The sequence below is a fragment of the Notolepis coatsorum genome (genome assembly GCF_963971535.1).
Source record: "Notolepis coatsorum genome assembly, chromosome: 3".
Classification (NCBI taxonomy): domain Eukaryota; kingdom Metazoa; phylum Chordata; class Actinopteri; order Aulopiformes; family Paralepididae; genus Notolepis; species Notolepis coatsorum.
In genome coordinates this window covers 80,353,446-80,372,921 of record NC_140167.1, presented here as the reverse complement: position 1 = coordinate 80,372,921, position 19,476 = coordinate 80,353,446, and the positions used below count along the sequence as shown (strand labels likewise).

At 40.9% G+C, this 19,476-nt stretch overlaps 1 protein-coding gene across 5 annotated transcripts in view; it reads right to left on the bottom strand.

The window, feature by feature from the left end:
* Nucleotides 1–10,435: 10,435 nt before the first annotated feature.
* Nucleotides 10,436–19,476, bottom strand: part of hps3 (HPS3 biogenesis of lysosomal organelles complex 2 subunit 1) — a 57,744-nt gene continuing 48,703 nt past the window's right edge. For 4 of the 5 annotated variants that reach the window (XM_084309807.1, XM_084309811.1, XM_084309809.1 and 1 more), the window contains 6 exons: nucleotides 18,874–19,134; nucleotides 18,312–18,479; nucleotides 17,026–17,130; nucleotides 15,328–15,482; nucleotides 13,403–13,490; nucleotides 10,436–12,616 (listed from right to left, as the gene is read on the bottom strand). In XM_084309807.1, the coding sequence (XP_084165933.1) occupies nucleotides 12,341–12,616; nucleotides 13,403–13,490; nucleotides 15,328–15,482; nucleotides 17,026–17,130; nucleotides 18,312–18,479; nucleotides 18,874–19,134 (1,053 nt within the window). In that variant the 3' untranslated portion in view covers nucleotides 10,436–12,340. Of the gene's footprint in view, nucleotides 12,617–13,402; nucleotides 13,491–15,327; nucleotides 15,535–17,025; nucleotides 17,131–18,311; nucleotides 18,480–18,873; nucleotides 19,135–19,476 lie in introns of all 5 variants that reach the window. The other variant, XM_084309810.1, reaches the window with a different exon arrangement.

Below are 19,476 nucleotides of genomic sequence, written 5' to 3'. Positions count from 1 at the left end.
TAAATAAATGAATGATATGTAATTTAAAACCAAAACTAAGGCCTCAGTATGAGTTTAATTAAGACGTGAACACGTTCATACGACGCTGCAATCATACAAACGCATGTTTTATGATGGAGTTCCGGTAAAGTACACGTAAAATAGCCATTACCTTTGTTTTAGAGGTACTCCATTTCTCACTTTGAGTCCAAAAGTGCAGGATCAATACATATAACGTTAGGTAGCCTTCATCAGTCTTCTTCATCTGCTCGGGCCAGACTATAGACTGAGCCGAATAGGTTTCCTCATCAGTCGGTTTGTTTATAGTTTTTTTTTTACGTTTTACCAGTAGTGCCGAGTCCAACATAGTCCATAGTCTGGTGGAAACGCACCTTATAGTCCATAATCATCCATATTAATCCATTTAGTCTTTTTCATAATATCCAATAGTTCGCTGTAGGCGATCGGAATTGTCAAACATGTCCTGCTGACTGCTTTTCGCAACGAGTCCCTAGTTGTTTGGGGCTGTGAGGCTGGCACTAAGCTGGCCCATGCATGTTCATAAGGTAGGCGATACTGCCACTGGAGAGATTCGATCGTCATTGCAATTCCAACGTAGGCAGATGTGCCAGGGAGCTCCGGCTGAGTGTTTAGAACGGGGATCAAAGGATCTAAAAACGAGATATTACGTTTTTGGCGCTCAAGCGTTGGCGGCGAAACACGAGATATTACGTTTTTGGCTCTCAATGAGTTAACGACCAAACCTGCACGGACTACAACGTAAGTAACGTTACCATTACTCATAGGGGCATTCAGAGAGTGTTGGTACCAGTCGCCCCAGGGGGCGCTCAGAGAGTGTTTGTGTATTACCAGTACCACCCCCCAGGGGGCGCTCAGAGAGTGTTGGTATGTTACCACCCCCCAGGGGGGCGCTCAGAGAGTGTTGGTGTGTTACCACCCCCCAGGGGGTGCTCAGAGAGTGTTGGTGTGGTATCACCCCCCAGGGGGCGCTCAGAGAAATGCCTTCATTTAACACAACACTGACACTCGACCCAACAAATTGAGCCAAATAGGAACATTAATGTCTGAGAATCATAGACACCCATGAAAATAATCATAATTGAGAGCAGACAAATTCTTTATCTCCCACTGCCTCCTGTGTTCCTCTCTTGACCTTTGACCCCCTCTATCTCTCTGCAACAGGTACCTTATCAGGACCGACTGAGAAACACAGGATGAGTTATTTCAACAACAACCCTGAGACAGTGAGTGAGAGAGCAGGCGTCTGTCTTCCCTCTAGACTAGTGTTTTGATGGACATTTTAGTTTTACCATGGTAGAAATGTACCATAATGGTACAGTCATGGTTAAAGTCAAGTATCACCATGGCACCGATTCTGTACTTCAATAATACCATGATATAATCTACACCATACCAATGGTAATATCATGGTGTCCCAATCATATTCTAGGTACCAGAAAATAGAAATACCATGATACTTTTTTGTATGATCGTTTGTAAGGGCTACTCTCATCCTTCTACCTACTCTCATCTTGTATCCTCTCTACCTCCTCTCAGCTTGTATCCTCTCTACCTCCTCTCAGCTTGTATCCTCTACCTCCTCTCAGCTTGTATCCTCTCTACCTCCTCTCAGTTTATATCCTCTCTACCTCCCCTCAGCTTGTATCCTCTCTACCTCCTCTCAGCTTGTATCCTCTCTACCTCCTCTCAGTTTATATCCTCTCTACCTCCTCTCAGCTTGTATCCTCTCTACCTCCTCTCAGTTTATATCCTCTCTACCTCCCCTCAGCTTGTATCCTCTCTACCTCCCCTCAGCTTGTATCCTCTCTACCTCCTCTCAGTTTGTATCCTCTCTACCTCCTCTCAGCTTGTATCCTCTCTACCTCCTCTCAGCTTGTATCCTCTCTACCTCCTCTCAGCTTGTATCCTCTCTATCTCCTCTCAGCTTGTATCCTCTCTACCTCCTCTCAGTTTATATCCTCTCTACCTCCTCTCAGCTTGTATCCTTCTACCTCCTCTCAGCTTGTATCCTCTCTACCTCCTCTCAGCTTGTATCCTCTCTACCTCCTCTCAGCTTGTATCCTCTCTTCTCCTTGTTCTCCATTATGTCTTCTCTGTCCTGCAGCTTCTCTCCAGTTATCTTCTTTGGTTTTGCTTTTCAAGCACTTGTCCTTCAATATTCCTCCTGTCCCTCTAGTTGTCTTTAGTTGTCTAGTTTTCCTCCTCAGTATTCCTCCTTACCCGTCCTTGGTCTTCATAAGAAGCTTCTATGACAGCAGTATTCTTTCTTACCCTTCCTTGGTCTTCCTAAGAACCTTCTTCTGACAGCAGTATTCCTCCTGGGTCCTTCTCCAGGCTGCTACTGAATCACCACCGTGTTCCAAAACACACACTGTCACCGCTTAGATCTGTGATTAGCTCCAGCTGGAGTCTCTGTGATGCTACACGTCTTGATTGGTTCACAAGGGTGTTCCCAAAGCTCTGATTGGCATAGCATTGTGTTCCAAATGTTGATTCATGTTGTAAAGGTCTGATTGGCTAAGTAGTGTGTTTTGCAAGTTTGCAAGAGAGAGAGAGATAGAAATAGAAAGAGAGATAGAATGATATATATATAGAGAGAGAGAGAGAGAAAGAGAGATAGAGAGAGGAGCTAAAGAGAAAGAGAGAAAAAGACAGACAGAAGAGAAAGAGATAGAGAGAAAGAGAGAGAGAGAGAGAGAGAGAGAGAGAGAGAGAGAGAGAGAGACCCAACTCGTAGTACTATAAAATATTTGGTATTCATTCAACCTTTATTAATTTCTTGGGAATACATTGAGGGGCGGAGCCTCCTGATTGATTGATTGATTGAATAGTTTATTGGTTTAGAATGGAAAATCACACATATACATTGGATCACAATATGAAAACAGGTATACATTTTCTCCATTTACCAATAGGATTTCATAAAAACACAATAAAGCCATAGGCTTGTTTCCATTGTGGTCCTTCATCATTGGTGTCAGTGGATTTATGTACTGGTGTGTGGACGTGGGTGTTTGTAGTGTCTGTATGTCAGGATGTGTGGTATAAAAACAAAAAAATACATACAATAATATTCCATTTTATAGACAATAAAAGAATAAAAAATATATAAAAAAGGAACAACACATATTAATACCCTTTGTTCACTACTCCCAGCTTCTGCTACTTATGATCCACCTCTTTATAGCTAATTTAAAAGTGGAGAAGGGGCTTATGGTCTTCAACTCCATTGGTAGGCTATTCCATTGTACTGCTGCTGAATATAGGAATGCGTTTTGGCCAATTTTCCTATTGCATCTCACTGGGACGATGTCTGTAGGGCTCCCCCTGGTGGCGTGTCCGTGTACATCCCTTACCATGTTAAAATATCCACTGAGGTACTGAGGGACAGTATTCCCGATTATCCCATGTGTTATGTTGAGTTTTATTTGAGAGACCCTCTCCTCAACCCTGAGCCATTTGAGGCTGTTAAAATGTGTCTGTGTAAGGTGAGTCCTGGGATGGAGTTTTAAAATCATTCTAACTAATTTGTTCTGAGCTGTCTGTAGCCTACCTTTCAGTGCTACTGTGATGCCAGTGTACCAGGAGGAGCATGCATAGTCATAATGACATTGGATCAGTGCCCCTGCCAGGACTTCCATTGCTGACCTGTTAATATAGGTGGACACTCTACCGAGAAATTTTATTCTCTGATTGATCTTTGTGACCACCTTTTGTGCCATGCTCACCCCTGATAAGGTGTTGTCCAAAATACATCCTAAGTATGTGACTTCCTCCTTTGCTGTTAACTCGATATCTCCTACCACTACCTTGAACCCAGGAGACCTCTTAAGTCGTATGGCCGAGCCAAAAAGGATAGCTTCGGTTTTACCCAGGTGTAGGGATAACCTGTTTTCGACCAGCCAATGACTGATCTTGACAAGCTCTAGACTGAGTGACCTCTCTACTTCTCTTTTGTCCTGATGGGAGACCATGAGTGCAGCATCGTCCGCAAATAAAAACAGTTTACAATCACATGCAGTTTTCATGTCATTGATATATAAAAGAAATAAAAGTGGTCCTAAAATACTTCCTCGAATCGAACCCAGGATCTTGTAGCTGTGAGGCGACAGTGTTAACCACTACATCACTGTGCCGCCCACATAGAGCATAGACAGTGTACCTACTGTCTTTAGTAGACAGTGTTCCTACCATCTTTATAGTGATTATAGTGTAGACAGTGTACATACGGTCTTTATAGTGATTATAGCGTGTAGACAGTGGTCTTTATAGTGATTATAGCGTGTAGACAGTGTACATACTGTCTTTAGTGATTATAGTGTAGACAGTGTTCCTACCATCTTTATAGTGATTATAGTGTAGACAGTGTACCTACTGTCTTTATAGTGATTATAAAGTGTAGACAGTGTACCTACTGTCTTTATAGTGATTATAGTGTAGACAGTGTACCTACTGTCTTTATAGTGATTATAGTGTAGACAGTGTACCTACTGTCTTTATAGTGATTATAGCGTGTACAGTGTAGTCTTTATAGTGATTATAGTGTACAGTGTAGTCTTTATAGTGATTATAGTGTACAGTGTAGTCTTTATAGCGTGTAGACAGTGTACCTACTCTTTATAGTGATTATAGTGTGTAGACAGTGTACCTGCTCTTTATAGTGATTATAGCATGTAGACAGTGTACCTACTGTCTTTATAGTGATTATAAAGTGTAGACAAGTGTACCTACTGTCTTTATAGTGATTATAGCGTGTAGACAGTGTACCTACTGTCTTTATAGTGATTATAAAGTGTAGACAAGTGTACCTACTGTCTTTATAGTGATTATAGCGTGTAGACAGTGTACCTACTGTCTTTATAGTGATTATAAAGTGTAGACAAGTGTACCTACTGTCTTTATAGTGATTATAGCGTGTAGACAGTGTACCTACTGTCTTTATAGTGATTAGTGTGTAGATAGTGTACCGACTGTCTTTATAGTGATTATAGTGTGTAGATAGTGTACCTACTGTCTTTATAGTGATTATAGTGTGTAGACAGTGTACCTACTGTCTTTATAGTGATTAGTGTGTAGATAGTGTACCTACTGTCTTTATAGTGATTATAAAGTGTAGACAGTGTACCTACTGTCTTTATAGTGATTATAGTGTGTAGACAGTGTACCTACTCTTTATAGTGATTATAGCATGTAGACAAGTGTACCTACTCTTTATAGTGATTATAGCATGTAGACAAGTGTACCTACTGTCTTTATAGTGATTATAGCGTGTAGACAAGTGTACCTACTGTCTTTATAGTAATTATAGCGTGTAGACAAGTGTACCTACTGTCTTTATAGTGATTATAGCATGTAGACAAGTGTACCTACTGTCTTTATAGTGATTATAGCGTGTAGACAAGTGTACCTACTGTCTTTATAGTAATTATAGCGTGTAGACAAGTGTACCTACTGTCTTTATAGTGATTATAAAGTGTAGACAGTGTACCTACTGTCTTTATAGTGATTATAGTGTGTAGACAGTGTACCTACTCTTTATAGTGATTATAGCATGTAGACAGTGTACCTACTGTCTTTATAGTGATTATAGCATGTAGACAGTGTACCTACTGTCTTTATAGTGATTATAGCGTGTAGAAAAGTGTACCTACTGTCTTTATAGTGATTATAGCGTGTAGACAAGTGTACCTACTGTCTTTATAGTGATTATAGCGTGTAGACAAGTGTACCTACTGTCTTTATAGTAATTATAGCGTGTAGACAGTGTACCTACTGTCTTTATAGTGATTATAAAGTGTAGACAGTGTACCTACTGTCTTTATAGTGATTATAGCGTGTAGACAAGTGTACCTACTGTCTTTATAGTGATTATAAAGTGTAGACAGTGTACCTACTGTCTTTATCGTGATTATAAAGTGTAGACAGTGTACCTACTGTCTTTATCGTGATTATAAAGTGTAGATAGTGTACCTACTGTCTTTATAGTGATTATAAAGTGTAGACAGTGTACATACTGTCTTTATAGTGATTATAGCGTGTAGACAAGTGTACCTACTGTCTTTATAGTGATTATAAAGTGTAGACAGTGTACCTACTGTCTTTATAGTGATTATAGTGTGTAGACAGTGTACCTACTCTTTATAGTGATTATAGCATGTAGACAGTGTACATACTGTCTTTATAGTGATTATAGCATGTAGACAAGTGTACCTACTGTCTTTATAGTGATTATAAAGTGTAGACAGTGTACCTACTGTCTTTATAGTGATTATAGCATGTAGACAGTGTACCTACTGTCTTTATAGTGATTATAAAGTGTAGACAGTGTACCTACTGTCTTTATAGTGATTATAAAGTGTAGACAGTGTACCTACTGTCTTTATAGTGATTATAGCGTGTAGACAAGTGTACCTACTGTCTTTATAGTGATTATAAAGTGTAGACAGTGTACCTACTGTCTTTATAGTGATTATAGCATGTAGAGAGTGTACATACTGTCTTTATAGTGATTATAGCGTGTAGACAAGTGTACCTACTGTCTTTATAGTGATTATAAAGTGTAGACAGTGTACCTACTGTCTTTATCGTGATTATAGCATGTAGACAAGTGTACCTACTGTCTTTATAGTGATTATAGCGTGTAGACAAGTGTACCTACTGTCTTTATAGTAATTATAGCGTGTAGACAAGTGTACCTACTGTCTTTATAGTGATTATAAAGTGTAGACAGTGTACCTACTGTCTTTATAGTGATTATAGTGTGTAGACAGTGTACCTACTCTTTATAGTGATTATAGCATGTAGACAGTGTACCTACTGTCTTTATAGTGATTATAGCATGTAGACAGTGTACCTACTGTCTTTATAGTGATTATAGCGTGTAGAAAAGTGTACCTACTGTCTTTATAGTGATTATAGCGTGTAGACAAGTGTACCTACTGTCTTTATAGTGATTATAGCGTGTAGACAAGTGTACCTACTGTCTTTATAGTAATTATAGCGTGTAGACAGTGTACCTACTGTCTTTATAGTGATTATAGCGTGTAGACAAGTGTACCTACTGTCTTTATAGTGATTATAAAGTGTAGACAGTGTACCTACTGTCTTTATCGTGATTATAAAGTGTAGACAGTGTACCTACTGTCTTTATCGTGATTATAAAGTGTAGATAGTGTACCTACTGTCTTTATAGTGATTATAAAGTGTAGACAGTGTACATACTGTCTTTATAGTGATTATAGCGTGTAGACAAGTGTACCTACTGTCTTTATAGTGATTATAAAGTGTAGACAGTGTACCTACTGTCTTTATAGTGATTATAGTGTGTAGACAGTGTACCTACTCTTTATAGTGATTATAGCATGTAGACAGTGTACATACTGTCTTTATAGTGATTATAGCATGTAGACAAGTGTACCTACTGTCTTTATAGTGATTATAAAGTGTAGACAGTGTACCTACTGTCTTTATAGTGATTATAGCATGTAGACAGTGTACCTACTGTCTTTATAGTGATTATAAAGTGTAGACAGTGTACCTACTGTCTTTATAGTGATTATAAAGTGTAGACAGTGTACCTACTGTCTTTATAGTGATTATAGCGTGTAGACAAGTGTACCTACTGTCTTTATAGTGATTATAAAGTGTAGACAGTGTACCTACTGTCTTTATAGTGATTATAGCATGTAGAGAGTGTACATACTGTCTTTATAGTGATTATAGCGTGTAGACAAGTGTACCTACTGTCTTTATAGTGATTATAAAGTGTAGACAGTGTACCTACTGTCTTTATCGTGATTATAAAGTGTAGATAGTGTACCTACTGTCTTTATAGTGATTATAAAGTGTAGATAGTGTACCTACTGTCTTTATAGTGATTATAAAGTGTAGACAGTGTACCTACTGTCTTTATAGTGATTATAGTGTGTAGACAGTGTACCTACTCTTTATAGTGATTATAGCATGTAGACAAGTGTACCTACTCTTTATAGTGAATATAGCGTGTAGACAAGTGTACCTACTGTCTTTATAGTGATTATAGCGTGTAGAAAAGTGTACCTACTGTCTTTATAGTAATTATAGCGTGTAGACAGTGTACCTACTGTCTTTATAGTGATTATAGCATGTAGACAGTGTACCTACTGTCTTTATAGTGATTATAGCGTGTAGAAAAGTGTACCTACTGTCTTTATAGTGATTATAGCGTGTAGACAAGTGTACCTACTGTCTTTATAGTGATTATAGCGTGTAGACAAGTGTACCTACTGTCTTTATAGTAATTATAGCGTGTAGACAGTGTACCTACTGTCTTTATAGTGATTATAGCGTGTAGACAAGTGTACCTACTGTCTTTATAGTGATTATAAAGTGTAGACAGTGTACCTACTGTCTTTATAGTGATTATAGCGTGTAGACAAGTGTACCTACTGTCTTTATAGTGATTATAAAGTGTAGACAGTGTACCTACTGTCTTTATAGTGATTATAGCGTGTAGACAAGTGTACCTACTGTCTTTATAGTGATTATAAAGTGTAGACAGTACCTACTGTCTTTATCGTGATTATAAAGTGTAGACAGTGTACCTACTGTCTTTATCGTGATTATAAAGTGTAGACAGTGTACCTACTGTCTTTATAGTGATTATAGCATGTAGACAGTGTACATACTGTCTTTATAGTGATTATAGCGTGTAGACAAGTGTACCTACTGTCTTTATAGTGATTATAAAGTGTAGACAGTGTACCTACTGTCTTTATCGTGATTATAAAGTGTAGACAGTGTACCTACTGTCTTTATCGTGATTATAAAGTGTAGACAGTGTACCTACTGTCTGACTGTGATTATAGAGTATAGACTGATTGATTGAAGTTTATTAACCGATTGCAGAATGGGTACATTACAGTACAGCTCAATACATACAATTGTTAAGAGGATGCAGACCTGATTAAGACTTTCGTCTTGTTTCCATCAGGGTCCCCCATTTTCACAGTGTACCTACTCTTTATAGTGATTATAGTGTGTAGACAGTGTACCTGTCTTTATAGTGATTATAGTGTGTAGACAGTGTACATACTGTCTTTATAGTGATTAGTGTGTAGATAGTGTACCTACTGTCTTTATAGTGATTATAGTGTGTAGATAGTGTACCTACTGTCTGACTGTGATTACAGAGTGTAGACAGTGTACCTACTGTCTGACTGTGATTATAGTGTGTAGAGACAGTGTACCTACTGTCTGACTGTGATCATAAGTAGGGTTCATCATTTGGTCCTGCAGTGTTTTCAGTCAAGGTAGACCGGTATTTAATTATTCCACACCAGGCTTAGTGTAAAGAAACAGTAGTGTAGTAGTGTATTTATACTGCTCGACTGTGATTATAGTGTATTTATACTATCTGACTACTGTTATTATAGTGTACAGTGTACCTACTGTCTGACTGTGATTATAGTGTACAGTGCACCTGCTGTCTGTGATTATATAGTATAGACGGTGTACATACTGTCTGACTGTGATTATAGTGTGTAGACAGTGTACCTACTGTCTGACTGTGATTATAGTGTGTAGACAGTGTACCTACTGTCTGACTGTGATCATAAGTAGGGTTCATCATTTGGTCCTGCAGTGTTTTCAGGCCATGGTTAGACTATGTGTTTTTGTTTTGTTGCTGAATGAATACGTTTGCTGTCCCAGTTAAATAGAAATGCCGTTTTGGCAGGAAAACGCGTTGCCCTACTGACAACACTGAAAAAGTGTTTGTTTGGAAAATCGCCAAAACTCGCCGACAACGTGTCATGTAATCTGCGTAAGCTGGATATGGAGCCGTTTTGCCCAATGCCCATGCGCAGTAGAGACCAAGGCCAAATCCTCCGCCTCCCAACATGCATGTCAACAAACCAGCAGCCACGCAAGAGTCGATTGCATGAGCAGCTCAGAGCTCCTCTTTCAACATAACAAGTATTAAACAAAATGGCCCAGTCATCTATTCACTTTTGTTTAATACATGAGGCGTCGTCTCTAATGTTATCTAGCCTTATATCATCAGTTTTGTGCTGGCTAACGTGAGCTAACGTTAGCTACCTACTGTAGCTACCTAGCTACCAGACCCTGTTAGCTCAGAGCTCCTCTTTCAACATAAGCATTAAACAAAATGGCCCAGTCATCTATTCACTTTTGTTTAATACATGAGGCGTTGTCTCTAATGTTATCTAGCTACTGATAGCTCCTTATATCATCAGTTTTGTGCTGGCTGGCTAACGTGAGCTAACATTAGCTGCTAGCCACAATGCTATACTGTTATAATGGCATATTCCACAAAATCAGCGATCTTTTTGTGAGACTAAACTCCGCTCTTGGTGGGTGGTCAATTGTGTTGATGTTAGTTTTGTTTCATCAACAAATGAGGCAGAACACACAGTGAATGTATCCGTTTTTGTTTATTGCACTTTATTTCTTGCTGAAAATTAAATGCTATGTGGCTAAATGGCTCATGCGAGGTATAAAGATGGTGGCTTTTGAGATTTTGAGCAGGATGTGGAGTGTCTCATTCAACCTTTCTGATTGGTTGAAAATGGCCTTCATGTTTGAACTACATCGCCGCCTACTGCTTTGGCATTGTACTACATGTATATAGTAGACGAGACAAAACCACGTCTAACTTAACTCTTACTTGCCTGCCAATACGCAGCGTTCTGAAAAGCAAATGAAACGAAACGAAAATGGCCCTAGTGTAACCGCAGCCTCAGTCAAGGTAGACAGGTATTTAATTATTCCACACCAGGCTTGGTGTAAAGAAACAGCTAAACTAGTCCACAGGTGTGACCATGTTGTTAACTCATTAACCTGACGTATTTGTTATTACCTGCATTTCTTTTACCCTTTATCCTACTCTCTGTGTTGCTTTTATTCTGTATATTCTACGCAAATGTTATGTCTATGTCTACTTTACTGCTGTGAAGCACTTTGGGCTGCAATTATTGTATGAAAGGTGTTATACAAAATATTATTATTATTATTATTATTATTATTTTTTATTAGGAAAAGTATCATACATAACAATCAAGCATCATGACCCTGTATTCCAGAGGATTGCACCTAAAAGCATTATTTAAAAGTGGTCCTCGATGGAAAACATAAAAACACTATAAAAACACAATACAACAAGACATAAAATACATTTCGTACCCTGCACTACAGTAAGAGAAAATTGGAACATTTAATAATCTCCAATCCTACACTTCTTCCCAAAGAAGGGCCTTTACTTTTGTTTAAAAAAGAAATTAGTCTGGCATTGCTTGATGTGCGAAGGCAGGCTGTTCCACAGGGAGATACCAGTGTAGAAAAAGAGTTTCTGGCCGTCTTACTCTTAACATCAGGAACACAGCAGGACATAATGCTGGCTCTTGTGTTACAGTGGTGTTTATTACTTACCATGTCTACATTTGAGGACTCTGGGGCTCTACCATTAACTATATCAAACATGTGGTTTAGTTTTAGTTGTTTAATCCTCGACTGGTAATAACCCTACTCTTTTCTTTTAGTATTATAATACTATTGGTAAATGGTAAATGACTGCATTTATATAGCACTTTCATCCAAAGCACTTTACAAATTGTTCCTCACATTTTACACATTCACACACACATTCACACACCGTTGGCGGAGGCAACCATGCAAGGTGCCAACCAGCTCATCAGGAACAATTAGGAGACGCTGCCCGGGAGGAGCGGGAATCGAACCGGGAACCTCCGTATTACGACTGCAATACCTCCTGAGCCAGTCGCCCCCTATTAAGACCAATGTTCTCCAAGCACTGCAGCACAGCGAGAGTTAACTCAGTCTACAGCAAGAACACCTTTACAAAGCAAGACTTAGGGGTGTGTAGGGGTGTGTGTGTGTGTGTGTGTTCCATCAGCTGACTGGTGTCGGTAGGGGATGGTAAAGGTCACAGGTCAGACTAAAAACAAACACTCAACACCATAATCAGTGTTTAAATCTGAACTGACCTCTGGGACTGACTAAGGGAACTGTAGCTGATCAATTCAACACACTACTGACCTCTGGGACTGACTGAGGGGGCTGTAGCTGATCAATTCAACACACTATTGATTGATCCATTCTGAGGCTCTCAAAAGTTTTCAGTCCAAGATCAGAGAGTGAGAACCCAGAGGCTGACTAACAACCACAGTTGAATTGGTCTACTGAGGTCAGTTAAAAGATAAACAGAGCGATACATTGAAATATATTGTATTATTAAATCACAATACTTAAAACACAAAGAATTAAGCATTTCAATATCATCCTACAGTCTTCAGTTGCCTGTTCAGTGTGTGCGTGCGTGTGTGTGTGTGTGTGTGTGTGTGTGTGTGTGTGTCCATGTGTGTGTGTGTGTGGGTGTGTGTCGGTGTGTGTGTGTGTGTCGGTGTGTGTGTGTGTGTGTCGGTGTGTGTGTGTGTGTGTGTGTGTGTGTGTCAGCGTATGAGGTGTCTCTGACAGGAAGCCAGCAGGTGTGGCAGGAAGTGGATCGCCGTGCCGTCGTCAGGTAACAGCTCCAGGAACTCCAGCGGGCTGGTCTCCATGGCAACCACCACCAACGTCTCTGTTGGCAGGAAGACACGCACCACAAAAACACAACTTGTGGCCGTTAGAGGAAACTGCACCTTGTTAAAAACAGCTGATAAGAGAAACAGTAACAAAGATGTTTCTTCTGTTGTGTTGTTGATATGTCATGTTGCTCTGTTGTGTTGTTGATATGTCATGTTGCTCTGTTGTGTTGTTGATATGTTATGTTGCTTTGTTGTGTTGTTGATGTCATGTTGCTCTGTAGTTGATATGTTATGTTGCTCTGTTGTGTTGTTGACATGTTATGTTGCTCTGTTGTGTTGTTGATATGTTATGTTGCTCTGTTGTGTTGTTGATATGTTATGTTGCTCTGTTGTATTGTTGATATGTTAGAAGTGGTTTAAAGACACATCCTCTGTGTGTCAAGTGTTTATTTGATGTTTATAAAATGTTTTTACATGTTCAGGATTACCAAATAATATTTGTATACAGTAACCCCCCCACCCATTCCATTGGCATCTCATTTCAAAGACACAAGCTCACACATATAAATATAATGTTAATACATACATATATACACCCCCGCATACATCATATCCTTGTCCATGCACATACACATCTACCCACACGTGTGTATTCACATATATATTCCAGTACATATAAATACACATGTGCTGCATTCTATGTTTCAAATCATTTACTTTGTTATTGGTTCAACGTTTCTCCTGACTCGCAGGCGTCACTAAGTTCACCAGCTCAGACGGAGGATGACGGGAACATGTCATGAGTGTGTGGGGGGGGGGGGCGGAACATAGCTGTATACCTTTGAGAGCCGCCAATAGGATGCCGTTGTCTGCTGTAGTTCTCGTCCTATCACAGAGCTCCGGGAGCAACTTCTGCCACCACAGCGCCTGAGGGCAGACAGACAGTTTATACACACCTCCATAGAATTCTATAGCATGCACGCATGCAGCTAGCCAGAGAGTGGTAGCATGACAATCTATCAACAGCAGTTAGCCAGAGAGTAGTAGCATGATATTCTATCAAGCTATGGAACCAGCTTCCCCTGGAGATCCGTTCTGCCCCCTCGCTGGAGACATTTAAGGCCTGTCTAAAAACCCACTTCTATTCCCTGGCCTTCAATAAAACCTGATTCTCCCACACCCTAACTCACACACTCCCATGCAATTTTATCCTGCCCCCTCCCTCTTGTATCTCTTCTTATGCTCCTCTGTCCCCTGTGTGCTACTGTACTTTGTGTTCCCCTATCCGTGTGTTGTCCTACTGTCCTATTCTCTGAATGTACGGTCTTGTCCTGCTGTGCCTTTTTGTATTTTTGTTTTTGTGTATTTTATATTAGGACATTGATTTTAAGCTTTGATTGTACAGCACTTTGGTTGGCTCTTGTGCTTTTAAACGTGCTATATAAATAAATTACTTGACTTGACTATCAACAGCAGTTAGCCAGAGAGTGGTAGCATGACAATCTACAGATCTAGCCCTTAGGACAGCCAGCACTGCCGGGTGGTTCCCGGCATGTGCCGTATTAACTGTATCAAACAGTAGGGGCGCTCGGGTTGCACCAGGTTACTTTCGTCTCTAGGTAAAGGGGAGGGTAGAAAAGAAATGTGTGTTCTCAGTTTGAATACACAGCTGATGCTGTGTAAAGAACAATCGAGTCCGTTTTCAAATGTCCAATCTAACGAATTTCGTTTGCTCATAAAATGCTTAATGTGTTAAATGTGATTATAACAGATGGCTGTTATCCTCTTAACCTGCAACGTCCCGGCTATACAAGGTGCTATACAAATAAAGTGTATTATTATTACCCTTAGCCACCAGAGGTGTACCCCTCCTACTGACTTGTTGTACAGAACCTTTAACACTTTGAATGCCCAGCAGGGGGCGCACATTTAGTGCTTGAATGCCCAGCACCACATCAATGTTAACGTTAATATCGCCTAATCTATGTTTTAAATTATGTGTCTAACCTGCCCGTCGCATTATCAATGACCCATTTCCAGTCAACATTGTCGAAGCGGATTGTTTTTTTATCGGTTCATTTTCATTTTATATCATTTTGAAAAGCCCTCGTTTTCACGGAAAAAAGAAGAGATTCCATGATAATCGCCCTGTACTGGAATATTCTAGAATGTGTAATTTTTCGGCCTATTTATGAATCGTTTTCAAATAAAGGCTAGATTATCGATAGTATAATGTGTACGTGTGCACGCTGGTGCCACGTGCTGAAAATCGATTCTCTCAGTTCCTGATCGCTTTTACAGTCAAAACAACCATATCACATATAGGGGGGAAAGCTTATATCTCCGTGAAAACGGGTCTGATTATCCTAATACTGGTAAAATAGATTCCTTACCTGAGATCAGATGGTATCCAAATGGATTATTCCAATTCCTGATAGCCATTCCGAAAATCTATCCTTTTATTGATCCACCGCGTATACTGTACAATACATAATCCCTGCTGCTCTGAGGGTCCAGAATGAAGCTGATCGACTCCGGTCACATGCGTGAGAAGTAAAATGTGGAGTCCGGGTTTTTTTTTTCTCGTGCCTTTTCATTGAGTCCAATCCAAAAGGGTGAATTACCATCTGGGAGACGATAGGGGGTGCTTTTTCACATCTGAGCGCCTGGAGTGGCTGATTTACCAACGGTAAATGACTAAATGTAATGTAATGTATTGTAGATGTAACTTGGTATTGGAGTCCAGGTGTAACTGCTGACTCACCATGTGGGCGTCCTGCAGCTGGTGGTTAGCGTAGGGGATGATGGCCTGGGGGCACCGGTCCAGAAGCTTCTCCATGCTGCTCTCATACTGCCCCCTCCTGGTGGCACATAGGACCTGCAGGCTGAGGCCCCACAGGCTGGCCTCAGACACGCGCTCTAATAGAGGCACCACAGAGCACACAGAGAGGGACGGTCCACATAGGAGAGACTGGAGAGAGAGGGAGGGAGAGGTGGTGGTAGAGAGAGAGAGGGGGGGGGAGGAGAGAGAGAGGGGGAGAGAGAGAGGGGGGAGAGAGGTGGTAGAGAGCAAGAGAGAGAGAGGGAGAGGGGGGAGAGGGAGAGAGAGAGGGGGAGAGGGGGGAGATAGAGAGAGGGGGGAGAGAGAGAGAAAGAGAGGGTGAGAGAGATACAGGAGGAGAGGGGAGAGAGAGACAGTGAGGGGGGTAGAGAGAGAGTCAGAGAGAGAAAGTGAGACAGAGAGGGAGAGAGAGGGAGGGAGGGAGAGAGAGGAGAAAGAAAATGAGAGAGAAATACAGAAGTGCTCTGAGGATACAGTGATAATATAGACAGTACACAGTAGAGACAGAAACTGAAATCCAGGTGAATCCGTAGGTTCACCCTAAGGTCAAAAATCTGCTCCTACTGTTATAACCACACATTGTTATCTACTACTACTACTATACCCACACTTGTTGTTATCTACTACTACTACTATACTCACACTTGTTATCTACTACTAATAATATACCCACATGTGTTGATATGTACTACTCTTCCACTAATTAATCTTCCTCGTCTATATTACTACCTACTATACTAATATGTCTCACTCTCTACTACTATGCACTGAACACCCAAGTTTCAACACTGTTTGATGAACATGGTTACTCAGCTGAAAGAGTTGTATCTTTCCTGCCGACTTGTCGTACAGAACTTGAATAAAAGTGTCAGCTAAATGACTAAATGTAAATGTACTACTGCTAGTACTACTACTATTACTCCTGCTAGTATTATTAATACTACTACTATTACTGCTACTACTCATGCTAGTACTACTACTATTACTCCTGCTAGTATTATTAATACTACTACTATTACTGCTACTACTCATGCTAGTACTACTACTACTACTATATTTAACACTATATTTCCCGGCCTGAATGATTTTCCCAGTCTGGCCCTGACGACCATCGGTGTCGCGTCACATGCGGTTACATGTAGACCTGACCATGTAGACCTGACCATGTAGACCAGCTGCATGTAGACCTGACCATGTAGACCTGACCATGTAGACCTGACCATGTAGACCTGACCAGCTGCATGTAGACCTGACCATGTAGACCTGACCATGTAGACCTGACCATGTAGACCTGACCAATTGGAGTATAATGTTTGCTACTGTTAGCCTTCGCTAAGCACCAGTTTTAGAGGGATAGCCAACATGATCACCAATAGTTTCAGTCGTTAAGACTAAGTAGCTAACTAATGCTAATATCAAATCAAATCAAATGTATTTGTCTAGCCCGAGATCACGTGGAATATCTCCGATGGGCTGTACAAGTCAAGAAGAAACATCACAAAGGATCAAAAACAAAAACCACCATAAAATCCAAATATGCAACACTCCCAGACATTCCCCAATGAAGATAAGGAACGACTCACTAAAAATAAATGTTTGTTATTGTGAGCTTGGCTGCACCTGTAGTTTGTGTAGTGCCTCCTGGTGGTAGCTGGTGGTAGTGGCAGGTGGAGTCAGGACACTGAGCCAGGGGAACAAGGCTCCGTAGTGAGAACAAGAGCCGATCTGTGAACGGACACAAGAGCTGATCTGAGAACGGACACGAGCTGATCTGAGAACAGACACAAACACTGATCTGAGAACAGACACAAGAGCTGATCTGTGAACGGACACAAGAGCTGATCTGAGAACAGACACAAACACTGATCTGAGAACAGACACAAGAGCTGATCTGAGAACAGACACACGAGCTGATCTGAGAACAGACACAAGAGCTGATCTGAGAACAGACACAAGAGCTGATCTGAGAACAGACACAAGAGCTGATCTGAGAACAGACACAAGAGCTGATCTGAGAACAGACACAAGAGCTGATCTGAGAACAGACACAAGAGCTGATCTGAGAACAGACACAAGAGCTGATCTGAGAACAGACACAAACACTGAGCTGAGAACAGACATAAGAACTGATCTGAGAACAGACACAAGAGCTGATCTGAGAACAAACACAAGAGCTGATCTGAGAACAGACACAAACTGAGCTGAGAACAGACACAAACACTGAGCTGAGAACAGACACAAGAACTGATCTGAGAACAGACACAAGAGCTGATCTGAGAACAGACACAAGAACTGATATGAGAACAGACACAAGAACTGATATGAGAACAGACACATAAACTGATCTGAGAACAGACACAAGAACTGATCTGAGATTTGCACATCCAAAAACTCTAAACAGTTTTGCACACGTTCATCTAGTTTGACAAGATATTGACAGTAAATTAATTGGAATATGGCCACCAGTGATGTCATCGGGGAAATTGGATCCTTGTGTTGTGTTAATCACAGCTCAATGAAATGATAAGCTAGCAGTTCCCCATGAGACAATTGGAGCTGTAATTAATTTGTCAAGAATATGTAGTTACTGCACTGAGAGCAATAACATTAAGATACGTTCTTTACTCAAGAATATTTAGTTACTGCACTCAAGAATATTTAGTTACTGCACTAAGAGCAATAACAATAATATACGTTCTTTATCAAGAAATGGTCTCTTCTCACCAAATAATGACCTAGAAAAGAGTTAAGTCAATAATGAACTGGAAAGAATTTGGATTTGAATTGGATCCTGGAGGCATATTTGATGATGTGCCTTCGATCCCCAACCCTGGGCTGTGGCCATAGAGACAGTACTTGTGGAGACCGCCAGGGGGCACTGTGGGGTTTCATAGATGTTATCCTACCAGGTCGTCTGCCGTTTTCAGGGCCTTGGAGGGAGTGGTGTGTGTCAGCCTGTCAATGTAGATAGAGGCCAATCGGAACAGCAGCTCCTGGATGACAGCTTCCTGTGATGACGACATAAGCACCGCCTCCCAGAAATCCACCAATAAACCGTCCTCACAACCCAGCTCCTGCACACGCGCGCACACACACACACACACACACACACACACACGTACATTAAGTTGTACCTTTATTAATCCTCTCTTGGGGAAATCCGTTCTCTGCATTTGACCTTCTAACTATATAGGTGCAGTGTTTATTCTGTCTATTTTATGCAAAATGCTACTGCTGTAAAGCACTTTGGGCTGCATTTCTATACAAAGACTAACCCTGAATAACATTTCAGACTGAAGCCAGATCCATACAAAGACTAACCCTGAATAACATTTCAGACTGAAGCCAGATCCATACAAAGACTAACCCTGAATAACATTTCAGACTGAAGCCAGATCCATACAAAGAATAACCCTGAATAACATTTCAGAATAGACTAACGTTGAAAATGTCTCTCCACACACAGACCTTCCAGACGAGGTCAGCCTGGTCCAGTTTGACCTTGTTGTTCTCGTGTAGAGCCACCATGGAGGCCACCAGCAGACCAGGCTGGGAGTGGCTCAGGTGTTGTGCCAGCACCGTGGGCTGGGTGTGTGTGGGTGGCGCGGGGCACGCAGGTGTCGGGAGGCCTGTACGTGTCGGGAGGCGCGCGTGCGTGTCCATAGATGTGTGCGCTGTGCCGTGCAACAGCAGTTGAGGTTCTTCAATGAAACCATATACCAGCAACATCTAGACAGACACACACAGATACAGACAGACAGACAGACAGACAGACACACACACACACACAGACAGACAGGCCGGCAGACAAACACACACACACACACACACACACACACAGAGTCATACACACAGACAGACAGACAGACACACAGTGACATACACAGACAGAAACACAGTGGCATACAGACAGAGAGAAAGACAGGAAGTTAATACAGATAGTGAAGAAGAAAAGAAAACATTTTAATACATTCCTTTACTTAAGTAGTGTACTTATATCTGTACTGGAGTAGTTTACTTCTCTATTTACTCTAGTTTCTTAAATAACTGGTTTTAATTGATTGCTTGTGT